We start from the raw sequence: 23608 nt of genomic DNA on the forward strand, positions 1-23608 counted from the left end.
AAGTGGGTGACAGGGCAGAGTGGCGGAGCAGGAAGAACATGGCACTTGGAGCCTGAGGATCTGGGCTCAGGTCCCTGCTCTGTGAACTGGGGCATGCTGTGTTGATCTATCTGGGTCTCAGTTGAAAGTATATAATACAAGGAAAGCTACTTAATAACATGGTACCGGGGAAATACTAGGTGCCCGATGAAAGTGATTGTGCAGGACCTACACTGAGGCAGAAAAGTCTTTTTTTTTTTTTTTTTTTTTTTTGTATTTTTCTGAAGCTGGAAACGGGGAAAGACAGTCAGACAGACTCCCGCATGCGCCCGACCGGGATCTACCCGGCACGCCCACCAGGGGCAACGCTCTGCCCACCAGGGGGCGATGCTCTGCCCATTCAGGGCGTCGCTCTGCCGCGACCAGAGCCACTCTAGCACCTGGGGCAGAGGCCAAGGAGCCATCCCCAGCGCCCGGGCCATCTTTGCTCCAATGGAGCCTTGGCTGCGGGAGGGGAAGAGAGAGACAGAGAGGAAGGAGGGGGGGGGTAGAGAAGCAAATGGGTGCCTCTCCTGTGTGCCCTGGCCGGGAATCGAACCCGGGTCCCCCGCACGCTAGGCCGATGCTCTACCGCTGAGCCAACCTGCCAGGGCTGAGGCAGAAAAGTCTTGACCCGAGGCTGGGATGATCAACCCTGACCTTCACAGTAAAGTGTCTTCAGGGGTTGTCTACGGAGACCAAGTTGATCCCTGGACCTGCAGAGATGTGCACCCCCTGGTCATTTATTTATTCAACAAATATTTCTTCAGAGCTATGCTCTGGGATACAATGAGGAAGCCCTATGGGGTGCCAGCTTACATCTTAAGATCAGTTCTCTGTGTCCAAGCTTCTTTTGCCAAAACATGTAATGATTGGCTGTCAGAGGTAGATCTTGAAATGTCTTGGTCTCTCTTGAGCTGGGAAGTGGGAGCCTGGGGGAGGCAGAAGGAAGAAGAGAAAAGGTTTGTCTCTACAGTTCTGTGCCTTGTCACTAGGTGGCAGCACCAACTCAGGGCTGCTGTTCCCACCTGCTTAGTAAGAGTGTCCGCGAGCTTGGTACCCTAGCTCCAGTTTAGGAGGCAACAAAGGCAAGTTTGAGTCCCATCCCTGAGGTATGACCTCGAGCAAACCGTTCAACCTCTTTTGAGTCTGTTTCTAATAAGAGAGTGAACAGATAATGAGGTAAAGATTTGATAGAGGGCAGCCACTATCAGCCCTGCGGCCGCAGGAAGATTAAACAGCCTAGTCCCCTTACTCCTTCAGATGTCACCCCTATTCTGCACTTTCCCCCTCTCCCTTTTCCAAGAGTTCCCCTGATGCTCATTTTAAATGAGCACTAGATATAAATTTTGGGGTGGGAAGTGGGAAGGCAGAGGGAAGGTCCAAAGTGTGATTTTTCTAGAACAGACCCAACTTTCCCCTTTCCTTCCCCCCTCCTACCTTTCTCTTCCTCTTCATTTTCTTTCTTCTACCCTGGGATTGTCATTTTTGTTTATAAATGTGTGTTAGCGACCCGCTCTGGAGAGATGGGGGAGCGGAGGGAGAGGGGAGCAGAAAGACACACACTGGAGAGAGCCCCTCCCTCAGGGGCACTCACAGTCCTGAAGGTGAACCAGTTGTTAAAAAATTAAAGTATTTGCATTCTGGCTGGTCACTAGCCTCCTCCCCAGGGCCCCTCCCTGCCTCGATGCAGGGCATGCCTTGACCCTGCTCCAGCTCCAAGGCTCATTCTGATGGCCAATGGTTGGCATGAATTTCGAATATTGCTCCACCAAAAAAAGGGGATGGAGGCTGAGTGCCAAGCTCCCAGTGAGGGTTTTAAATTAGATAGAGCCTGGGCTTTTTTCTGGCAGATGTGCGTCTTCCCCATGCCAGGCACGCCAGAGGCTGGTGCAGTGCTGGCTGAATGCCCAGTTTCTGATGGGGCACAGAGCATCCCAGAACCCTCTCAGAAAGCAGTCTAGCCTGACCTGTGGTGGTGCAGTGGATAAAGCGTCAACCTGGAAATGCTGAGGTCGCTGGTTCGAAACCCTGGGCTTGCCTGGTTAAGGCACATATGGGAGTTGATGCTTCCAGCTCCTCCCCCTTCTCTCTCTCTGTTTCTCTTTCCTCTCTAAAAATGAATAAATAAAATAAAATAAAAAATTAAAATATATATTTTTTAAAATAAAAATAGTAAGTAAGAAAGCAAGCGATCAACTCCCATCAGCCCCTGAGAATTAGGACCCGGTAGTCCCTCAACCCCCCTTCCTGGGAAATCCAGGTGTGAGTTATCATTTCTGGGCTTTAGGTTTCTTAAGAGAAGCTTACTCTGACCGACTTAAGGAGAAAGTGAATTTTTTAAAAAAATTTGTATTTTATTTATTTATTTTAGAGAGAGAGAAAGGGGGGACAGAGAGAGAGAGAAAGAGAGACGTAGATCTGTTTCTGTATGTGCCCTGGTGGGGGATCAAACCTGCAAATTTTGCACATCGTTAGGATGCTCTAACCAACTGATTATCCAGCCAGGGTGAGGAAGTGAATTTGTTGGAAGGGTATTGTATGGCTCACAGGGTCCAAAGGAAGGCTGGAGAAAAGGCTCAGAAAAAGGCAAGAACCAGGGCAGTTCTCTACTGCAGGAATTCTCCACGCAGGGTTTTACCGTTGGAGTGGAGCTCCCATTACTTTGAGGGTCTTTCCTTTTTCTCTACTTTACGCAGGCATTTCTAAATTCCGGGACTCAATGATGATCGGGGACTTGCTGATGGTTGGGGACTCCACTGTGGGTCCCTGGCTTCACGCAGGAAAACATCCAAACCAAGGCAACATAGAATTTAAAGTGAAAGTGAGTTTGTTAGTAAAGCAGTGAGACAGAAAATGGGCTACTCCACAGACAGAGCTGCCCCCTTTTAGCAAAATTTGCTTCCTTGATCAAGGTTCATTTAATTGAGTGGTAGGGTATTCAATAAGGGAGGGGAATATTCAGGATCTTCCTGGGAAAGGGGTGGAGATTTCTCAGAGAAGCTCTGTTGGCCATTTTGTGTCCTTATATGGGCTTTCTATTTCTGATCAGGCAGCCAGGAGTGTGTCTTTTAGCTAGCTAATGTGTTACAATGAAAAAATAATGAGGCTAGGGGTTATTGTGAGGTGAAATTAGTCACCTGTTGCATTAAGCTGGTCTCTGCCAGTTTTAAGCCATAAGTCTGGTGGGTGAGTGGGTCTTACTATCTTCTTGACAGTTTCTGTAACTGTTACTGATGGCAGCTGTTTCACCACATACCCCTATCTCATACTCAAGTCAAATTCCCAGGAAAGAGTCACATGATTATACATTGGCCACATAAGGCAAGGTGCCTGATTGACAGCTCTACAGATGAGAAAGAGTCAATTCTTTTTTTTTTTTTTTTTACAGAGACAGAGAGAGATAGATAGGGACAGACAGACAGGAACGGACAGATGAGAAGCATCAATCATTTTTCATTGCGTGTTGCAACACCTTAGTTGTTCATTGATTACTTTCTCACATGTGCCTTGACCGCGGGCCTTCAGCAGACGGAGTAACCCCTTGAGCCAGCGACCTTGGGTCAAAGCTGGTCAAACCAGATGAGTTCGCGCTCAAGCTGGTGACCTCGGGGTCTCGAACCTGGGTCCTCCGCATCCCAGTCCTACACTCTATCCACTGCGCCACCGCCTGGTCAGGCAGAGTCAATTCTTGAAAAGAAAATGAGGATGCTTTATCAAAAGCAGGAGGGATGGATTCTGGGTGGTGCAAACCGACCCTTTTAGTCATCACTATCCCAGTTCTGGATCCCAGTTCAGTGACACCTTGTCTTTAGCCACCAGGGGTTAAGCCCAGACAGAACTAGATCCCCATCCTAATAGTACTTTAAACTTTCTAGAGTCACCAGATCCACCCAGTCAGCCTTGGTTCTTCAGGATTTGGGGCTGGTACCACCCAGGGATAAACAGTGGGTCACAGACTTCTGAGGGAGCCATAGATAAATTTTAACCTGAAGTAGACAAGCCTAGTATAAGAAGTCCCCCTCTCTCCCTCCTTCCTTCCTTCCTTCCTTCCTTCCTTCCTTCCTTCCTTCCTTCCTTCCTCCCTCCCTCCCTCCCTCCCTCCCTCCCTCCCTCCCTCCCTTCCATTCTCCTTTTTTCCCCTGTGCTATGTGCCATGTGCCAGAAAGCAGTTGACAAGCATTTGATGTGAATGAGGTTGACTTCCCTTAGAGAAGATGTGCTAATGGAGATGGGGGCAGGAACCATTGCTGATGTGACTTTCTAGCTAATGTCACTGCTCCAATGTACGCCTATGAATTGTTGATCTCCAGGAATGGGGACCTATGTCTAGGACTGCACACTAAGATGGTTTGGAAAGTTTAGTGTCAGTATCTTAAAATGCCACAAGGTAGGGAAATGAGATATGATGTTTTCACACTTCAAGCCTGGATGACCCCTAAAGAAAGCAAAAGGGGAAATTCCAGGGATGCTCCTGGGCTTTCAAACTTTAGTATTTACCCTACAGTTGCTAAACTTTAAAAACCTAGATATATTCATTTTAAAATATTTATTCATTTTAGAGAGAGGAGAGAGAGAAGTGGGGGTTGGGGGAACAGGAAGCTTCAATTTGTAGTTGCTTCCTGTATGTGCCTTGACCCAGCAAGCCCAGGGTTTCAAACCAGTGATCTCAGTGTTCCACATTGATGCTTTAACCAGTGCACCACCATAGGGGAGGCTAGATATATGCTTTTCTTTCTTTCCCCTTCCTTCCTTCCTTCCTTCCTTCCTTCCTTCCTTCCTTCCTTCCTTCCTTCCTTCCTTTCTTTTTTTTTTTTTTTTTGGTATTTTTCCAAAGTGAGAAGCAGGGGGAGGCAGATAGACAGATTCCTGCATGTGCCTGACTGGGATTCACCCAGCATGACCACCAGGGGGTGATGCTCGGCCCATCTGGGGGCATTACTCCACTGTAACCAGAGCCATTCTAGTGCCTGAGGTGGAGGTCATAGAGCCATCCTCAGCACCTGGGCCAACTTTGCTCCAGTGGAGCTTCAGCTGTGGGAGGGAGAGAGAGACAGAGGGAAAGGAGAGGGGGAAGGGTGGAGAAGCAGATGGGCGCTTCTCCTGTGTGCCCTGCTGGGAATTGAACCCGAGACTTCCACATGCCAGGCCAATGCTCTACTGCCGAGGGCCTAGATATATGCATTTTTAAAAATAGTTTTATTTATTTATTATTTTTTTTTTACAGAGACAGAGAGAGAGTCAGAGAGAGGGATAGACAGGGACAGACAGAGGAACGGAGAGATGAGAAGCATCAATCATTAGTTTTTTGTTTTGCATTGCAACACCTTAGTTGTTCATTGATTGCTATCTCATATATGCCTTGACCGGGGGCCTTCAGCAGACTGAGTAACCCTTTTTTTTTTTTTTTTTTGTATTTTTCTGAAGCTGGAAACGGGGAGAGACAGCCAGACAGACTCCCGCACGCGCCCGACCGGGATCCACCCGGCACGCCCACCAGGGGCGAAGCTCTGCCCACCAGGGGGCGATGCTCTGCCCCTCCGGGGCGTCGCCCTGACGCGACCAGAGCCACTCTAGCGTCTGGGGCAGAGGCCAAGGAGCCATCCCCAGCGCCCAGGCCATCTTTGCTCCAATGGAGCCTTGGCTGCGGGAGGGGAAGAGAGAGACAGAGAGGAAGGAGAGGAGGAGGGGTGGAGAAGCAAATGGGCGCTTCTCCTATGTGCCCTGGCCGGGAATTGAACCCGGGTCCCCCGCACACCAGGCCGACGCTCTACCGCTGAGCCAACCGGCCAGGGCTTGAGTAACCCTTTGCTTGAGCCAGCGACCTTGGGTCCAAGCTGGTGAGTTTTTGCTCAAGCCAAGTGAGCCTGCACTCAAGCTGGCGACCTCAGGGTCTCAAACCTGGGTCCTCCGCATCCCAGTCTGACGCTCTATCCACTGCGCCACTGCCTGGTCAGGTGATATATGCATTTTTAAACAAATCTATAACTGATCTTGGTTTGAGCCAACACAGAAATTTTATTCCTCTCTTTTACCCTCTTCTTCCTTGTCTTTTGTGCACATTAAAAAGCAGCAACATGGGCCCTGGCCGGTTGGCTCAGTGGTAGAGCATCGGCCTGGCATGCAGGAGTCCTGGGCTCAATTCTCGGCCAGGGCACACAGGAGAAGCGCCCATCTGCTTCTCCACCCCTCCCCCTCTCCTTCCTCTCTGTCTCTCTCTTCCCCTCCCGCAGCCGAGGCTCCATTGGAGCAAAGTTGGCCCAGGCGCCGAGGATGGCTCCATGGCCTCTGCCTGAGGCGCTAGAATGGCTCTGGTTGCAACAGAGCGATGCCCCAGATGGGCAGAGCATTGCCCCCGGTGGGCATGCCACATGGATCCCGGTCGGGCGCATGTGGGAGTTTGTCTGACTGCCTCCCCGTTTCCAACCTCAGAAAAAAAAAAAAAAAAAAAAAAAAAAGCAATGGCTTTTCCAGTCTACCTGAACCATTCCCAGCTAGAAGCAGCGGTCATTGAGACTTGGACATGAGCTGCAAAGTATAGAATGGTGACAACAATTCCAGTGCCATGTGGACTTTTCCTGGATGTGGACTTTTCCTGGACTCCTGCTCCCTGTGACAGCTCCTAACAGACTGAACTGTGGTTAGGTTGCATTTTTCAGGGATTTGGCATGGTGATGGGGCCAACTTGGACTGGGTGAACATGTTAAGGACACTGCTCTTTTATGGTTTCTTGCTGTATTGGCCAAGAGTTTGCTTAAAGGTTTTTAATCACTGTAAAAAAAAATAGAAGACTAGATAAAGAAGATGGGACACATATACACCATGGTATACTATTCTGCTAGAAGAGATGATGACATCGGATCACTTACAGCAGAATGGTGGAATCTTGATAACATTATGCGGAGTGAAATAAGTGAATCAGAAAAAAACAAGAACTGCAGGATTCCATACATTGGTGGGACATAAAAGTGAGACTAAGAGACATGGACAGGAGTGGGGTGGTTACGGGGGGTGGGGGGAGGGAAGGAGGGAGAGGGGGACAGAGAGGGGGAGGGGTACAGGGAAAACTGGATAGAGGGTGATGGAGGATGATCTCTCTTTGGGTGATGGGTATGCAACAGAACTAAATGACAAGATAACTTGGAAACAAAACAAAACAAAACAAAACAAAAAAACAGGATCCAGCAGTGTGCTCTAAATCAGTAGTTTTCAACCACCAGTCCGCCAGAAAGGTCGTGCCAGTCTGTGAGAGAGTTAACCACCCTGATGCTATATGAAGTGGTGGTTGAAAAACATTGCCCTGGAACAGAACCCAGTTCTTTAGTGGTTTGTCTGGGGTGTGCTCTTTTCTAGAAGAGAAGCAAGACAGCTGGACAGGGCAGAGAAAAGAAAGGCTGGGCAAGGAGGTGTCCCTGGCTGGAGACCAGCTTTAGTCTGGTCACAGAGAAGTCCTGGAGCACATAATGCAACTGGGACCCACCTTGAGGGAAGGGGCTGGGCTTTCATACCCCTGGCTTGATCAGGTACCAGCCGAGGGGCAAGAGCAAACTTTCAGGTGCTAGGCCCCCCACTGTGCTGAGGACAGTGCTCCAGAGAAAGGACAGCTGGGGGCCATTAAGTAAGGGAAATGGGTGCCCTGGTTTGGCAAAGGGGATCTAGGCCAGGACCCAATGTCAACCAGTGAAGTGACAATATTTAAATGTTCAAACTGGCTATTTAATGGATAAATGTATTAAATTAAGCATTATGAAAACCAAAAAAAAAAAAAAGCAGCAACATGAAAAACAGAGCAAATACATACACACTGGGTATGTTAACAAGAGTGGTTTTTCCTAAATGACTGTAGTTTTTAGTATGTTTCTTTAAATCACTTTTTAATGAAAGTAAATGTATTTGTAAAGGAACATATGTATTACTTGTTAATCTGAAAATAAAAGCCTTTTCAAATGAGAGGCCAAAACAGCATTCGAGATCAATAAGAATAGCTATTTAGGAATCATTGATTCAGGCAGAAGCCCAAGTAATGTTCCAATTAGGAAACAAAAGCAATGGATATTTATGAGAAAGGGAAGGGAAACAATGACAGCAATAAAAGAAAGGCATTTCTATTGGTGCTGATAACATACTATAGTGATGTTTATTCTAAACCAGGGGTTCCCAAACTACGGCCCGCCCGCAGGCCACATGCGGCCCCCTGAGGCCATTTATCCGGCCCCCGCTGCACTTCCGGAAGGGGCACCTCTTTCATTGGTGGTCAATGAAAGGAGCACATTGACCATCTCATTAGCCAAAAGCAGGCCCATAGTTCCCATTGAAATATTGGTCAGTTTCTTGATTTAAATTTACATGTTTTTTATTTTAAATATTGTATTTGTTCCCGTTTTGTTTTTTTACTTTAAAATAAGATATGTGCAGTGTGCATAGGGATTTGTTCATAGTTTTTTTTATAGTCCGGCCCTCCAATGGTCTGAGGGACAGTGAACTAGCCCCCTGTGTAAAAAGTTTGGGGACCCCTGTTCTAAACAATGTTTTTAACTTTCAGTCCAGTCGTCATCAGGCTGGAAAGCCAGAATATCTGCTTTCTTGTTATCTTTGCAAACAGTGTTTTAGGACACAATGTTGCATAGGTTCTGTTCAAAGATTATTTTGTCCTGTTTTAATATCTCGTAGATTTGAGTATAAGATGTGCCAGGCTATTCCTCTGGCATGGCAGCTCTGGCTCCATTTTAAAGTGGCTCCACTTACATTATTTTATAATAAGTGGAAAACCCCCAAGCTTATTGTAGTAAATGTATACCAACTATTGAATAAATTAAATAATTTTTATGCAAGTACACCTAAAGTCATCCTGCATCTGTGGTGATTGAATTGCATTTTGAAAAATGGTAGAATTTCATGCTGGCCAGATGGTTCTATTGGTTGGAGAATCATCCCCATATGCAAAGGTTGCAGGTTCAATTTCTGGTGAGGGCACATATAAGAATCAACCAATGGGCTCTGGCTGGTTGGCCCAGTGGTAGAGCCTCAATGCAGCATTGTGGAAGCCCCAGGTTTGATTCCTGGCCAGGACATGCAGGAGAAACAACCATCTGCTTTCCTCCCTTCCCTCTCCCTCTTCTCTCTCTTCTCCTCCCACAGCCATGCTGGATTGAGTTGAGAGCATTGGCCCCAGACACTGAGGATAGCTCAGTGGAGCCTCCGCCTCAGGTGCTAAAAATAGATCTGTTGTGAGCACGGCCCCAGATGGGTGTTGCTGGGTGGATCCCAGTTGGGGCACATGCAGGAGTTTGTCTCTCTATCTCCCATCCTCTCCTCTCACTTAAATAATTTATATATATATATATATTATATATATATATAATATATATATATAACATATATATATATAAAATCAAACATGAATGCATATGTAAGTGGAACAACAAATCAAAAGTTTCTCTCTCGTTTGCTCTCTCTCCTCTCCTTACCTCTCTCTTTCCCTTCTCTCTCTAAAATCAATAAATTTAAAAAAGAGAGAGAGAGAAGTGGGTAGAATTCTTTTTCTTTTTTTTTTTTTTTTTTTTTACAGAGAGAGAGACAGAGAGAGGGATAGACAGGGACAGACAGACAGGAACAGAGAGATGAGAAGCATCAATTATTAGTTTTTTGTTGTGCCTTGCGACACCTTAGTTGTTCATTGATTGCTCTCTCATATGTGCCCTGACCGTGGGCCCTCAGCAAACGGAGTAACCCTTTGCTCGAGCCAGCAACTTGGGTCCAAGCTGGTGAGATTTTTGCTCAAACCAGATGAGCCCGCACTCAAGCTGGCGACCTCGGGGTCTCGAACCTGGGTCCTTCCGCATCCCAGTTTGACGCTCTATCCACTGCTCCACCACTTGGTCAGGCATTTTTTTTTTTTTGAGAAGTGGGTAGAATTTTAAGAAACAAATGTGCATAATGGAGTTATGCATCTCCTGCCACTTAGATTAGAATCACTTCATGCTACTTATGTCAGATACACCAGGAAATCTTATTAAAAATGAAGATTCCTGGGCCCCACCCAAAGGACCTCTGAAAAGATAACGGAGGGGTTCTAGGCAGAGGAAACAGCACATGAGCAAAGTCTTAGTGAAAGGAAAGCACAAAATATGGTCAAGGACATAATTTTTCCAGCATGGCCAGGACATAATGCTGTTTCCAAGAGTGGAAGGATGGGCAAGGGTGCAGGGGAGGTCAGTCGGTCCAGCTCTCGTGCTCTGGAAACACTAGGGCTGGCTGTGAGCTTCTTACCCTCCGCACTACTGACCCTTGGGGCTGGGTAATTCCTTGTGGAGGCGCACCTGCGCACTGTAGGATGTTTGGCTGCGTCCTGTGTCACTTATTACCCACTAAATGCCAGTACACCTGTCTCCCAAGTTGTAATAACAAAAAGTATCTCCCAACATTGCCAGATTGAGGAACAAAGTCACTCCCAGTTGAGAACCACTGAGTTTGGGGGAATAGTTTAAATTCCCTGTTCAGTTGTTTGTTCTCGTGGCTTCCGAATTAGCAGAATTAGGTAAGCAGCACTCGATAGGGCAATCCATAGTAGGTTAACCAAATAAACTCTTTTCCACTTTCACTTAAAGACACTCAGAGGCAGGCCTTCCCCAGCTTGTCCCATCACGTATCTGCAGCACTACCAGGGACCCAGCATCTCTTTTCCTTCTTTGTGCATGCACATGGTTGGCTCATGTTCCTAGGATGGTTGCCCCACCTCCGACATCACACCTGCTTTCCAGCCAGAAAGGAGAAAGGCATGTGCCAAATGAGATGGCCCCACCTTTTAAAGAGTTTTCCCATAAGCCCTACCCAGCAATTTCTGCTTATATCTCACTGGCCATTGTCTCATGGTCATCCCTAGCTGCAAAGGAGTCTGAGAAATGTAATCTGTGGTCATCTGTATCGCTGGGTACATTGCCGTCCTAGACAAAGTGAGGATTTGGTAGTAAGAGAAAAAGGAGAGAACGGCTTTGAGAGGTCTGTTGTCAGTCTCTGCCACTGCTCTTAACTTTGGTTTCTAGGTACAATGACAAGCTCAGAAGTCTCTCACAAGGAATCTACCAGAAGAAGCCAGACAAATCTCCAAGGCAGCAGTGAAATTTATCTATGCCAGTTTCCCTAGGGAATCCCCCCAAAGAGAGAGCTCCCTAATTTCTCTTCCTGCTGGTAGATTCTTTAAACCAGGATGACGTTTTTATTCTATATTCCTGGCAGTAGATAAACTCAAATCACATACTAAGCAGTTTAAAAACATGATTTTTAGGACAGATATGTCATTATTTCCTTCCCACCCCCATCTCCCATTCACCTGGAACCCACTCTAGGCCAGTGCTGTAGCCGATCAGCCACATGGCAAGAATTCCATGAACGATCTCCTTCACACATTTGCTACAAAGCCTAAAATGCTACTGGGCACTCGTTCCTTTGGGTCAGGCATCGCTCTCCCAAGGTGCCTCTTAAAGTGCCAGTCCCCTCTGACAGAGATAAAAGATGACTAAATCTTTTTTTTTTTTTTTTTTTAATTTATTTTATTTTTCTGAAGCTGGAAACGGGGAGAGACAGTCAGACAGACTCCCGCATGCGCCCGACCGGGATCCATCCAGCACACCCACCAGGGGCAACGCTCTGCCCACCAGGGGGCGATGCTCTGCCCCTCTGGGGCGTCACTCTGCCGAGACCAGAGCCACTCTAACACCTGGGGCAGAGGCCAAGGAGCCATCCCTAGCGCCATCTTTGTTCCAACGGAGCCTTGGCTGCGGGAGGGGAAGAGAGAGACAGAGAGGAAGGAAGTGGGGGTGGAGAAGCAAATGAGCGCTTCTCCTATGTGCCCTGGCCGGGAATCGAACCCGGGTCCCCCGCACGCCAGGCCGACACTCTACTGCTGAGCCAACCGGCCAGGGCCATGACTAAATCTTTTAAAAATGATTTAAAATTTTTATTTTAGATAGAGAAGAAGGGAAAGAGAGAAAAAAACCCCCACATCACTTTGTTGTTTTATTTTTGGTTGATTTATTGGTTGATTCCAGTATACGCCCTGACCAGGAAATGAACCTGCAACCTTGGCGTATGGGGACGAGGCTCTAACCAATTGAGCTACCCGGCCAGAGCAAAATGATTAAACTTTTACTACCTTAGTGTCGGTCTTAGTTCCTTCCCGCCCCTTGGAATTCCTGAGCAGCTTTGGGGGGTGCTGAAACACACGAGGGAGAAGGAGGCCAGCGCAGCAGAGAGTGAGACGCAGCCTGTCTGTCCCCGAAAGAAGTGGGGTGAGCCAGCTGGGTGTAAATCCTTTACTGTAAAGCCACAGTCACAACTGGGGCATTGGCTGGAGGTATTAATAAACACTGCTGGTAAGTTTGGGTCCAGTAGATGGCACCCCCATGACCTTTGAGTTGGCTTTGACTCCCTTTCTCTCCCCACCCACACTTCTCAACCTGAAGACTGAAAACTTGGCTTTCTGGTAAATTTGCTTTGACATTAACTCAGGGAATAGCACTGCTGGTAAGAGGTAAACACCAAGGACGGAAAGTGGAGAGACAAACATTCCCCAGGAGCCCTCAGGTCAAAGCGACAGATAACCATGACGCTGTCATGTACCATTTCTTGCTGCACGGAGCCTGGGCTTTCCGGAGAGGCAGCATCGACCTAGATCAGGGTCACAGCCTGGCAGACCTCTGCAATGCCACTCTCAAACTGGGCAAAAGAGGTGCCCCGTTACAGAGGCCAGCACTGGCCCTCTTCCTGCTATATACCCCTTCACCCAGGGCAAGGAGTCCTTAGGACCAAGGCTCCATGCCCACTCAAAGCCTCTGTCTCCTTTAGACCATTGACTCACACACCCAGGACAGCAGCAGCCCCTGGCTGAGTGGCCCTGAGCTGGCTTCCAGGAGCTGTTGCCCTCTTTGCCTTCTCTGGGGTAGACCAGACCACCGGGATGTGAGCCCCTGGACTCAAGGGCTGGCCCAGGGATGGCTGTCTATGCAGGAGGGATATGCATGGGACCCCGTCTTGCAGACTAGTGCACTTACCAACATGAAGAAGAGCAAGAGGAGGGACAAGAAGAGGATAGGCTGTAGTCTGAGGGATGTTTTGCTCGGCGCTAATACAAATTTGGGAAGCACCTCAGAATTCTGAGCTCAAACTTTGCCTTCCAGGTTGTTGTAAAGATATATTTATCAAGGTAGCAGAAAAGAATACATTTTGTTTAACATATTTAATATACTTTGATTTGTAACATGTAAACATTTAGAAATATGATACATGACCTCAATATTCTTGCCCCAGGCCTTGCAAATTTTAAGGATAAATTTGTTCTACAACCATATTTTGTTTGGTCTACAGAGTGTTTTAGAAATTGAAAGATTTCATGTAGAAATTTTAATTTGGGCTTTTCTTGACAAATTGAAAGTTACAATAACACTGGGCCTGAATTCCCACATGGCAGCTTGGGACAGAAACAAGGTATAGCTGCCCACTTTAGACAAGTAAGCACTCACTCCTCATTGCCACACTCCCCACCACTCCTAATTGTCCTATGACCGGTGAACTGCATGTATTTCCAGTGCCTGCCTGGGCCCTGGGGGCGTTTGAGTGTGGGTCAGTGGTCATACACTGAGGGAGCTAGCCTGGTCATGGGAAGGGAGCTGGGACAGACAGAACCTGGTTGGTGGGACATCTATAGTCAAAGCTCTGGAAGTTTTGATCTATTCAAGGTTGTAATCTTTTCATATCTGCCCCCTCCAGTTTCCCTGTGTGGAGTTGAAATCAGCATTGGCACTTACCCTGGGCTCAGCCTTCTGCTGCCTCTGCCAGGCTGGTGAGAAAGGAGAAGTAGAACTGCCTGGCGTCATTAGAAAGTGGAGAATGAAAGGGGAAGAGAAGTCCTTGCCGAGAGCTGGGAGCGGCACACGTGAGCTCTGCATTTCTAGTTCTGACCCTGAATGTCATTCAGACGGTGCTCAGCCCGGGTCATGTGCCTTCTGCGGGAGTTTCTTGGGGGAAATCACAGTGCTCTAGCCGGGGTGGGGAGAGAAATCTCTGCCTGGAAGGAAGCCTGCCCCAGCCTCCCATGAGAAGCCAGGCCCTACTGGGCCTGAGCTTCCTAAGACTGTGAAAAAAACTAACAAATTCTTTTCAATGCTTGCAGCATCTGAATGGACCACTGGCTCCTCCGCTCTGCAAAGGGAAAGAGCTACCCAGAGGATCAGTTACCAATCAAAAACCAAGCCCCAGAGGAAATGGGTGGGAGAGATCCTGTCTGCTGCAGCCCCTCATCACGTATCCCAGCCTATCCTGAGTCCGTGAACTGGGAGGAGAGCCCCATTTACCAAGTTTTGTTGGGAGATCAAAGGCTAAAAGGCCGGAGTCTGCACCTGAAGCAATGCCGGTACTTGGGGCCCATCCGCAGGGCTGTCTCCCACGGGCTCTGCGCCCAGTTCCCTGGGCACCCACGGCATCAGCTTCGGGAGTGAGGGGCCCACCAGTGGCAATGCGACTTCCGGGGTCCTTGAGCTGGACTCCTCCCATAGACAGCCACAAGGAAGTCAGGCGGGGACACAGCTGTTCCAGAGCTTTGCCCCATACGGGCACAATCCCAGTGAGGTCGGGGAGACGGGCAGGAAAGGTCCAGAGGTGAGACCTTGCCTCAAACCAAGCAGAACTGCTGGCCCGCAGGTTGAGGAAGTGTTGAAACAGAGAAACAGGCCTGCTGCCCTCTTTTCCCTGGGGTCACCACACCCCCAGGTGGCTGCCATCTGGGAGGCCGCGGGCACAGTGGCAGTCCCTTTGAAGGACCAAGGGGTGAGACTGAGGGTATCTGCTGGGGGGGCTGAAGCAGACGTCTCCCCCAGCAGTCCCTGCCGTTCTGTCCCCAGCTGGCTCAGCAGGGGCTGGGTGTGGGGCCCTGCCATTGCCCTTGGGCAGTGGTGTGGGTGAGGCCACCGCACGCAGGCCAGCAGGCACTCGGCCTGGGGACCTCTCAGGAGCTAGCGGGCACCAGGGCCAGGTAACCGGGGCACACTGGATTCAGACTCCACTGAAACTGTGAATTTGAAGCTCTGAGGGTGACATTGTGTTACCTGAACTCAAAATGGCGGCCTGCGATGCCTGGTGGAGACAGCTCCACGGGGAGGTGGGCCTTCAGCAGGGCAGGTAGACCCACGGCAGGAACAGGCCTGCGTCCATGGCCGCACACTGCCCTGAGGGAGCGTGAGGCAAGCACTGCCTTGCGTGTGAGCGGTTGCCCCTTGTATTCCCAGAGCTCCTGGCATGGGGCCTGGCGTGGCATCACCCAGGACTGGCCGTCTGGAAGAGGTGAGTGAGCGTGGCTGAGAGCGAGAGCGCCGAGCAGTGACCTGAATGACCACGCCGCTGAGTTGCATCCTGCCCTGGTCCTGCTCCCCATCTGGAGAGTGACCGCTGACCATCTAGAAAGTGTGAGGCAATGAGGAATGGAAGGCGGGAGGTTCTAGAGAGGTGATCTGGGGAGGAAAATCATGAAGATGCCTAGCCTGACCAGGTGGTGGCACAGTGGATAGAGTGTCAGCTTGGGACGCTGAGGACCCAGGTTTGAAACCCCTAGGTCACTGGCTTGAGCGTGGGCTCACCTGGCTGTGGAGTCTCTGGCTTGAGCGTGGGATCATGGACATGATCCCATGATCACTGGCTTGAAGCACAAAGTTGTTGACTTGAGCAAGGGGTTACTGGCTCTGCGGGAGCCCCCTGGTCAAGGAACATATGAGAAAACAATCAACGAACAACTAAAGTGTCGCAAGGAAGAATTGATGCTTCTCATCTCTCTCCCTTCTGCTCTGTCTGTCCCTGTCTGTCTTTCTGCAATTCTCTCCCCCTCTCTCTCAAAACAAAAAGATGCCTAGAGGGAGGATGGAAGATTCTTTGAAAAGCCCAGTTTCCCACGTACATTAACAAACCATGGAAAAGAGGAGGTATCAGCAGTCTCCAAAGCTTTAAGGGCTCTTAAAGCCAAGAACAACAACAACAAAAGGCCCCGGCCCCACAGAGTTTAAGGTTTCAAGGGAAACTGCCTTGCCAAATTGGTTTCTTTTAAGACGTTTATTTAGAAAAATAACCCTTCCCTGTCTTCCTCCCTGTGTGCCATGGGTCTTGGGCCCTGTGGTTGATTCCACTCTAGGCTGGGCCTCCACCGGCGCGGGGCACAGCACACGCTGAAGGCTGCCACTGTGCTGGGAGGCCTCCCCCCCTTGCAGCTGCTCCGACTCTGTGCTCAGTCCTTGTCCAGGCCTTGGCCTCTGCATCTCCTGTCTCCCGGTGGAGGTACCAGGGCAGCCTGGCTACAGTCTGTGCGCCCCTCCTGAGGCTGGGGGCTCGGGGGGAGGCGGCTCTGCTCTCCCCCTCCTCTGGGAAAGCTCAGGGCTGGAAGCGCGGGGAGCTGACGTGAGGCTGGTGGAAGGCGTGGGCGCTGTACACCACCTCTGGGGGCGAGGGGGCGCTGGTGGCCAGCACCGAGCACAGGGGCTCATGGCTGCTGAGCACCGACGTGAAGTACTTCATCTCCTCCGTGAGCTGCTTGATCTCCTTGCGCAGAGCCGCGTTCTGTTTCTCCAGGTCTTCGCTCTCCTGTGAGGGGGAGGGATCGGCATTGGAGATTAATGTCAGGCAGGCCCCAGGACTGGAGGGGTGGGGAGGTTGCAGGAGGAACCCAGATTAGATTCACAGGCACATCCATGGAGCAGGGCATCGGTGAATTTGCCTGTACGTGTGAGTGTGTGCACACGTGCATATATTTTGGTAATTCTGTATGTGTGTATAGGCACATTTGTATAAGCACATATATACACACGCATGTGTAGGCATAGATGTTAGGTTGAACCCTATGAAACTGCTGCTATTTGACAGAAGAATGGGAGTTTCATATGGTTCCAGCTAATAGAGGTGTATGTGTGAGTGCATGTGTGAATTTGTGTGTGTGTGTGTGTGTGCTCCTTTGTGCATGTTGCATGTATGGATGTGCTTTCTGTGAGTGTTTATGGGTTGTGAGTGGCATATGTATGTCAAAGAAAACTGGCTGGCAAGCCAGAGGCTGAAAAAATGGAAAAGAATTTATGAGAACATCTTACACTGACTTCCCTCTCTTCCACTCTATATTATACCACGTGTTTTCTAAGCGGGCCCAGTGTGTGCATTTTGTCTTCTGAATGGAATCCAGGGTGAATTGGCTGTGTCACCCAGGTTCTAGAACACTCAGGGTCTTCATAAATACTAAATGGTCAACATCCACCAGTGTTTGATTCCACTCTGTTCTGCTCACCCAACAGCTTGTCATACAGCATTCTGGGGATGTCCCAAGCACCCGTGTTTCCTTTTCTTCCCAGAAGTAGCTGTCCCCTGTCATTTAGGAGTACCATCAGATACAAGCTGATCAGGAAAACTCAGGGTAGAGAGTCCTGGTTACTAATCACTTTATTAAGCAATCAATCAACCATCAGTTTGCATTTACTAGAAAACCATGCCGTCTTCAGAAAACCCAGGGGAACTGCGTTTCCAATGCCCTTCTTATGGTTCACATACCTTGACTCGGTGAAACAGACCTTTTCTACTAATCATCAGTGCCCATAGAGGAAGGGAAAATGGAACCGGAGATGCAAATCAATTACATTTCAGTTCAAAAATCAGCCTGAAGAATCCAGGCCTTACTGTGCTAGCCCTGTTTAATTTAGGCCAGCATTTCCCAAACTTATCATGTCATTGGAATTAATCCGAGGGCTTGTTAAACATAGTTTTAGTTGCTTCCTGAAATCTAGGGATTTAAACTCAGTAGGTTCGGGATTTGAGGTGAATTCTGGGAATCTGAATTTTTAACAAGGGACCTAGGTCATTCTAATGATCAGACAAGTTTGAAAACACTAGTTAAATGTGATATTAAATTAGTTTTAGGCCCTGGCCAGTGATTTAGTGGCAGAGTGTCAACCCAGTGTATGGAAGTCCCGGGTTTGATTCCCAGTCAGAGCACACAGGGGAAGCGACCATCTGCTTCTCTACCTCTCTCTCTCTCTTTCTCTCTCTTCTCTCTCCTCTCTCTCTTATTCTACCCCTCCTGCAGCCATGGCTCAAATGGTTTGAGCAAGTTGGCCCTGGGCACTGAGGATGGCTCTGTGGAGCCTCCACCTCAGGTGCTAAAAATAGCTCAGTTGCGAGCATGAGCCCCAGATGGGCAGAACATTGTCTCCAGACAGGGGTTGCCAGGTGGATTCTGGTCAGGGTGCATGCAAGTCTGTCTATCTCCCCCTCCTCTTAAATAAAATAAAAACTTTATTTTAAATTTGCTTTAATTATTAAGCACTTATTAAATACCTGCATACAGTACAGATAAACGCAAATGTTTGTTGATTGACTGGCTGATGATATCTACTGCAGGACTGGAAGTTGACTCAACATTATGATGGGCAGTGAGCAGATGTAAGATAACTTGACATTGAAAGTTTACCTTCAGTAATCCACTAGGAGCATGCAGGCTGATGAGTGAGCTAGTTACATTGTCAATTGCCCTAACCCTGAATCCGGGAGGTGGTAGAGAAGCATACGAATGTGGCCACCCATCAAGCCAGCTTCCATCCGTTTATAAAGGACAGATGGGCTAATGCACAGCCTCAGCCTGGCATTTCCAGTATGTGCTTCTGAGCTAGAAAATGTGCCTAGAGAAGTACAAAGGAAACCCGTCTCTAAAACGGGGTGGGGGTGGGTGGGATACCAAGGGTCAGAGACACTGGCTGCTTCTTCTGCAGGGTGTGGCTCACTTATCTTTTAGAAGTTTCTGGGCACATCCCAGAGGGAGGGAGGGCATCCCCTCTTTACCGAAAGGTAAGATGAAACAACACTTAGACCCGGAGGGGTGGGGGGTGTTGGTAAGACGGGAACTGGGGGCCTGGAGTGCAGGCCCCTTCTTCTAGCGCTTTTCCTCGCCCCCTCTAAGAGTTTCCACTGGTGACAACATTTACCGTAAATTCTGTGCTCCGAAGAGCCTGGGCAAACCCCGAGGCAGAAAGGAGGGGAGAGGTAGGCGGGCGCAGGAACCAACGGCTCTAACCTTTCCCCGCCTAGAGGAGAGGCAGGCCCAGCTTTCGGGAAGTAGCAGCACGTTGTTCTGAGCTCCGTCTAAGCAAGTTTGGCTGAGCTCTCTCTAGCTTTCTCATCTCCCTCTCCCTGCCCACTGGCTTGCAGACCCCAGAGCTCTAGGGGGAGGTTCATAACCACGGCCACCTCTAACCAGAAAACCACCACCTAAGACAACACACTTGCCTTTACCTTGGGGGCTCAAGGCTACTTCCTGCTAGGGCCCCAGAGAAACGAGCGCTGCCAGCCCAGGGGCCGAGCAGCCCGCCACTTACAAGAGGAAGAGTTTGACTTAATTTGCAGGAGGAAGTGGCTAGTCTGGGGCCTCTTCCCTCCACATCCCCACCTCCCATTGCTCGGTCCCTGCTGACCCTGCGGGGTGGTCATGCCCTGTAAAGGGTGCACACAGGAGCATCTGACAAAGATGGTCATGGGAGCAGCTTGTTTACACAGAGGTACAATAATCACACCCCCTAACTTCCGGGGTGGGGGAGGGGCTGGAAACCTCAAACTCAGTGAGAGAGAAGAGGAAAGGAATATTTGGAATGAAAATTTCCGCTTCTAACATGCGTGTCTCCTCTACAGTGGGGGAGGGGCGGACCTGCATTTGTCCTTCCCTGGAACCTGCTTTCTACTTTTCAGAATTCATTTAGGTCCTTTAGGCTCCTCACAATAACCCATTGAGGTGAATATGAAAGGCCAACAGTTATCATTACCCTTATAGAAGAGGTCGGCTGAGACCCTGGGATAAACGTACTCCATCCTCCCCACAAAATAACTAGGGGCAGCTGGGAAAAGGGGCTATAGGATTGACCTCAGGACACTTTATTTCTAAGAGGTCCAGAAACTTTGAATGTGGGATGGATCCAAACCCTCATAATCACATAGGAGCAGAGCAAGTCTCGACTTGGGGCTGCCCCCATCTCAGCTCTGGGCTCTTCCTAGCACACTCAACTGATTCTCCTGAGAGACTGGCACTCAGTTGACTAGAGGTCTACAGGGATTACTAAAATGCCGTTGGCTGTCTTAGTGCTTCCCAAGAAAAACCTAGGTCTTAGCTTGGGGGATCCTTAAATACAGCAGCATCCAAGATCCCGGAGTGCGTCACTGTCTTCCAGCCCCAGAGCCAGGCACCTGCCCCCTGCCCTGAGGTTGGAGGGAATTTCCTGTCCAGTTATTTTGCTAGAGGGCTAACTCCAGGCTGGACTCTTCTCCAGGTGGAGAATGAGTTGTGAAATACATGGCAACAGTGGGCTCCATCAAGTGTTAACTGGAGCCAGGGGTCCTGGGTCCTCATCCCTGTTGGGTGACTTCCTGAGCCCATTGCCTCACTTCGAAACAGGAAGACTGGACCCAAACAATGAGTCTCAGCCTTGACCACACCTTGGGATCAGTGGGATCCCCTGGGGAGCTTTAACAATACTGATATTTGCTTCTGATTTAATCAGTCTGGGGTGCAGCCTGGGCATTGGGTTGTTAAAGGCTCCCCAGGGGGTTCTAAAGTGCACTGAACGTTGAAAACCACAGGATTAGAGGATCTCCAAGCCCTCTTTAACTCTCGAATATTTCAGATTCCAAATAGAATACAGTGAATATCAGCAAACTAGAGCTTCTAACTTCCCCTTGTTGAGAAGCGAGGGGTGTGTGTGTGTGTGTGTGTGTGTGGTGTGGTATGTGTGTGTGTGGAGGGATGTAAACTCAATTTATATGAGAAGGATTAGTAGAAACCAAATTTTAAGAGAATAATGCAGTTTGACTTAACTAAAATTTATTGAATGCTACCACATGCCAACTACTACTCTTTTAAGTACCTTACAATAATTATATTTAATCTTTGTAACAACCCAATATGGTAATATTATTATGCACATTTTGCAGAAGAGGAAAATCTGAAACTCAGAGAAGTTAAGTAACTTGTTCAAGGTCACACAGCTTGTAAATTGTAGCACCAGTACCTGAGTTGAGGCAGCCTGGCTTCAGAGGATGCCCACCATCCTCTCTTGCCTTTGAAGTCTGTTTACATCTTATGAAATTTGCTAATTATCTCCTGTGAGGCGTCAGCCCTGTTTGTTTCCCAATTTCATCTTCCCTATTTTCCCACTTTATGCAAATCCAGATGCTAATGTTCACAGTTCACCCTCACCTGTGGGGTTACTTGATGCCACTCCTATCATGGACTATGAGCAGCTTGAGGGTGGCTAAGGAAGAGGCTTCGTGGGGGTGTGGGAACATTCTGGGGAATTCCCTACTGGAGGGGCCAAGGAGGGGCATCACTCAAAGAGCTCTTGAATGATGGGGAATCCCCAGTCACGTCCCTTACCCACAGGGAAGCCAGCTGGGACCAAGGACAAGGACAGGCTCTTGCCCAAGGCTCTGGCAGGGACTCTCCAGGCATTTTTGAGCAGGGTTTGGTCCTCCTTCCTGCCAGCTCTGGTTTAATGCCTTGACCTTCTCCTTGAGTTTTCTAATCACAATTTCCAGAAAGGTAGAAATAGTCCCTGTGTGTTTCATCAACAAAACATGCAGTCACCTATTGGTAGGGTGACATTTTAGCTCTCACCCACACTTAAATTTGAGAATAGTGTGTGATGCTTATATCCCTCACACTCAGTTATATGTTCAATCTCCAGCAGTTACCAACCCCCATCCACCACAGGCACACACAGGGCAGAGCCCACCATTCCTGGAGAACTTGCCCCAGCCATAGTGGGATCTATGCCCACATCTTCCACTAGTCCTGGGGAAATCAGCCCCAACTCCTGTTTCTTACCCTATAAGGACAGAAGAAGAATCACAAAACCACAGGTCTCTGCACTGAATAATGTATATGTCTGATTCTGCAGAAATCTCCACTTTCATGCCTTAAAGCTGAAGCTCTAGGACCATCAGCACCTCATCGTCACTGGGGCTTAGACACCATTCCTGTCCCAGGACCCCGTCTGGAGTTCAGTCATCCACCCCTTGGCTTTCAGGATGATGAGTTCATTGACCTAATATTTGAGAAACACTATAGGTTGGCCCGCCCATTCAGCCTCTATCCCAAACTCCTTCCCTTTAATCCTTCCCTTTACTGTCCTTTAAAGAGGATGGGAAAAGAATTCCTCAAATACCCAGCTGCTGTAAACAATGTGACAGATTCTGACCAATCAGATATAAGCAGAAGTGTTGGGGGGGGGGGGGAGATGCAGCATCTCTTCCCAGCTAAAAAGGCAAAGCTTCACCAGGACAAAACTACCCTTCTTCAGCACAGCACAGGTGATGCCTGGAGGGCCAGCAGCCATCTTGCAGCCTTGAGGATGAAAGTCACCGCTGAGGATGACTGTGCAGAGAGAGAGAAGGTGCTCGGTTCTTTGATAACATCTTTGCACTAGTCCTACTCTGTCCACTTCTGAATTGCTTGTTATGTGAGAAAAATAGACCATGATTTATCGATGACTCTGTTTGATAGTTTTCTACTATTTATATATAACTAAGTGCAATCCTGACTGATACCTCAAGTTAGAAAAACTATCACTAGAAAGCCCAGTTCTGAAAAACAAACAAACTAATAATTGCCATCAATACAAAGGTTTGAAAATTTTTTTTAAAGCTGCCTGGCCTCTGGGACTGAGTGCTGGCTGTATACCCATATAATGACCCACACTCACTCCCCACATTCTACCACAAGCTCCTGACAGGCTCCAGATGTCACCGCTCTCCAGTTTTCAACCCAGGCTGCTCACTGCCATTAATTACCTGGAGAGCTTTAAGAAACCTTAATTCATGAACTTCACCCCTGAAAAGTTTCAGTTCTATTGTTTCAGAATGGTCTCAAGCATCACGATTTGTGTGTGTGTGTGTGTGGGGGGGGTAGGGGAGATAGTGAGGCAGACTGCCACGTGCGCCCTGACCGGGACCCACCTGGCAACCCCATCAGGGGCCAAAGCTCAAGTACAGAGCTATTTTTAGCACCTGAGCCCATGCTCCAACGGGGCTATCCTCAGCCCTCTGACGCTTGAACCAATCGCGCCACTGGCTGCAGGAGGGGAAGAAGGCAAGAAGGGGGAGAGGGAGAAGTAGAAGGTGGCTTCTCCTGTGTGCCCTGACTGGAGACTGAACCTGGGACATCCATACACCGAGCCAATGCTCTATCCACTGCGCCAGGGCCAACCATCAAGATTTTTAAAAATAACTTCCTAGGTCAGCTAAAGAAGCAACTAGTTTAAGGATCATGTCCATAGCTGATTTATCTTAAGAATATAAGAATATAAATAATATATACAAGGTTAAATTTTATTACATTTATTTTATTATACAGGTATATGTTTAGTATTTTTGTTTTGTTAAATGCATTTTATTTTATAACATACAGTATAAAAATATAAATATAATGTAAAGAACTTTAAAAAGGTAGAAGAACATTTCTAAATCAAAAATATTTTCTAAAAGTTAATGCCTGTTTAAAGCAAAGTGCCTTACTATCACTATTACATTATATTTG

At 48.5% G+C, this 23608-nt stretch overlaps 1 protein-coding gene across 2 annotated transcripts in view; it reads right to left on the reverse strand.

Moving 5' to 3' along the window:
• Positions 1 to 658: 658 nt before the first annotated feature.
• Positions 659 to 23608, reverse strand: part of BATF (basic leucine zipper ATF-like transcription factor) — a 38362-nt gene continuing 15412 nt past the window's right edge. The window contains exons 3-4 of one of the 2 annotated variants that reach the window (XM_066276054.1): positions 838 to 950; positions 659 to 734 (exon numbers count right to left, since the gene is read on the reverse strand). In XM_066276054.1, coding sequence (XP_066132151.1) covers positions 668 to 734; positions 838 to 950 — 180 coding nt within the window. In that variant the 3' untranslated portion in view covers positions 659 to 667. Of the gene's footprint in view, positions 735 to 837; positions 951 to 15764; positions 16636 to 23608 lie in introns of those variants that run through there. The other variant, XM_066276053.1, reaches the window with a different exon arrangement.

This window comes from Saccopteryx bilineata, chromosome 4 (assembly GCF_036850765.1).
Source record: "Saccopteryx bilineata isolate mSacBil1 chromosome 4, mSacBil1_pri_phased_curated, whole genome shotgun sequence".
Taxonomy (NCBI): domain Eukaryota; kingdom Metazoa; phylum Chordata; class Mammalia; order Chiroptera; family Emballonuridae; genus Saccopteryx; species Saccopteryx bilineata.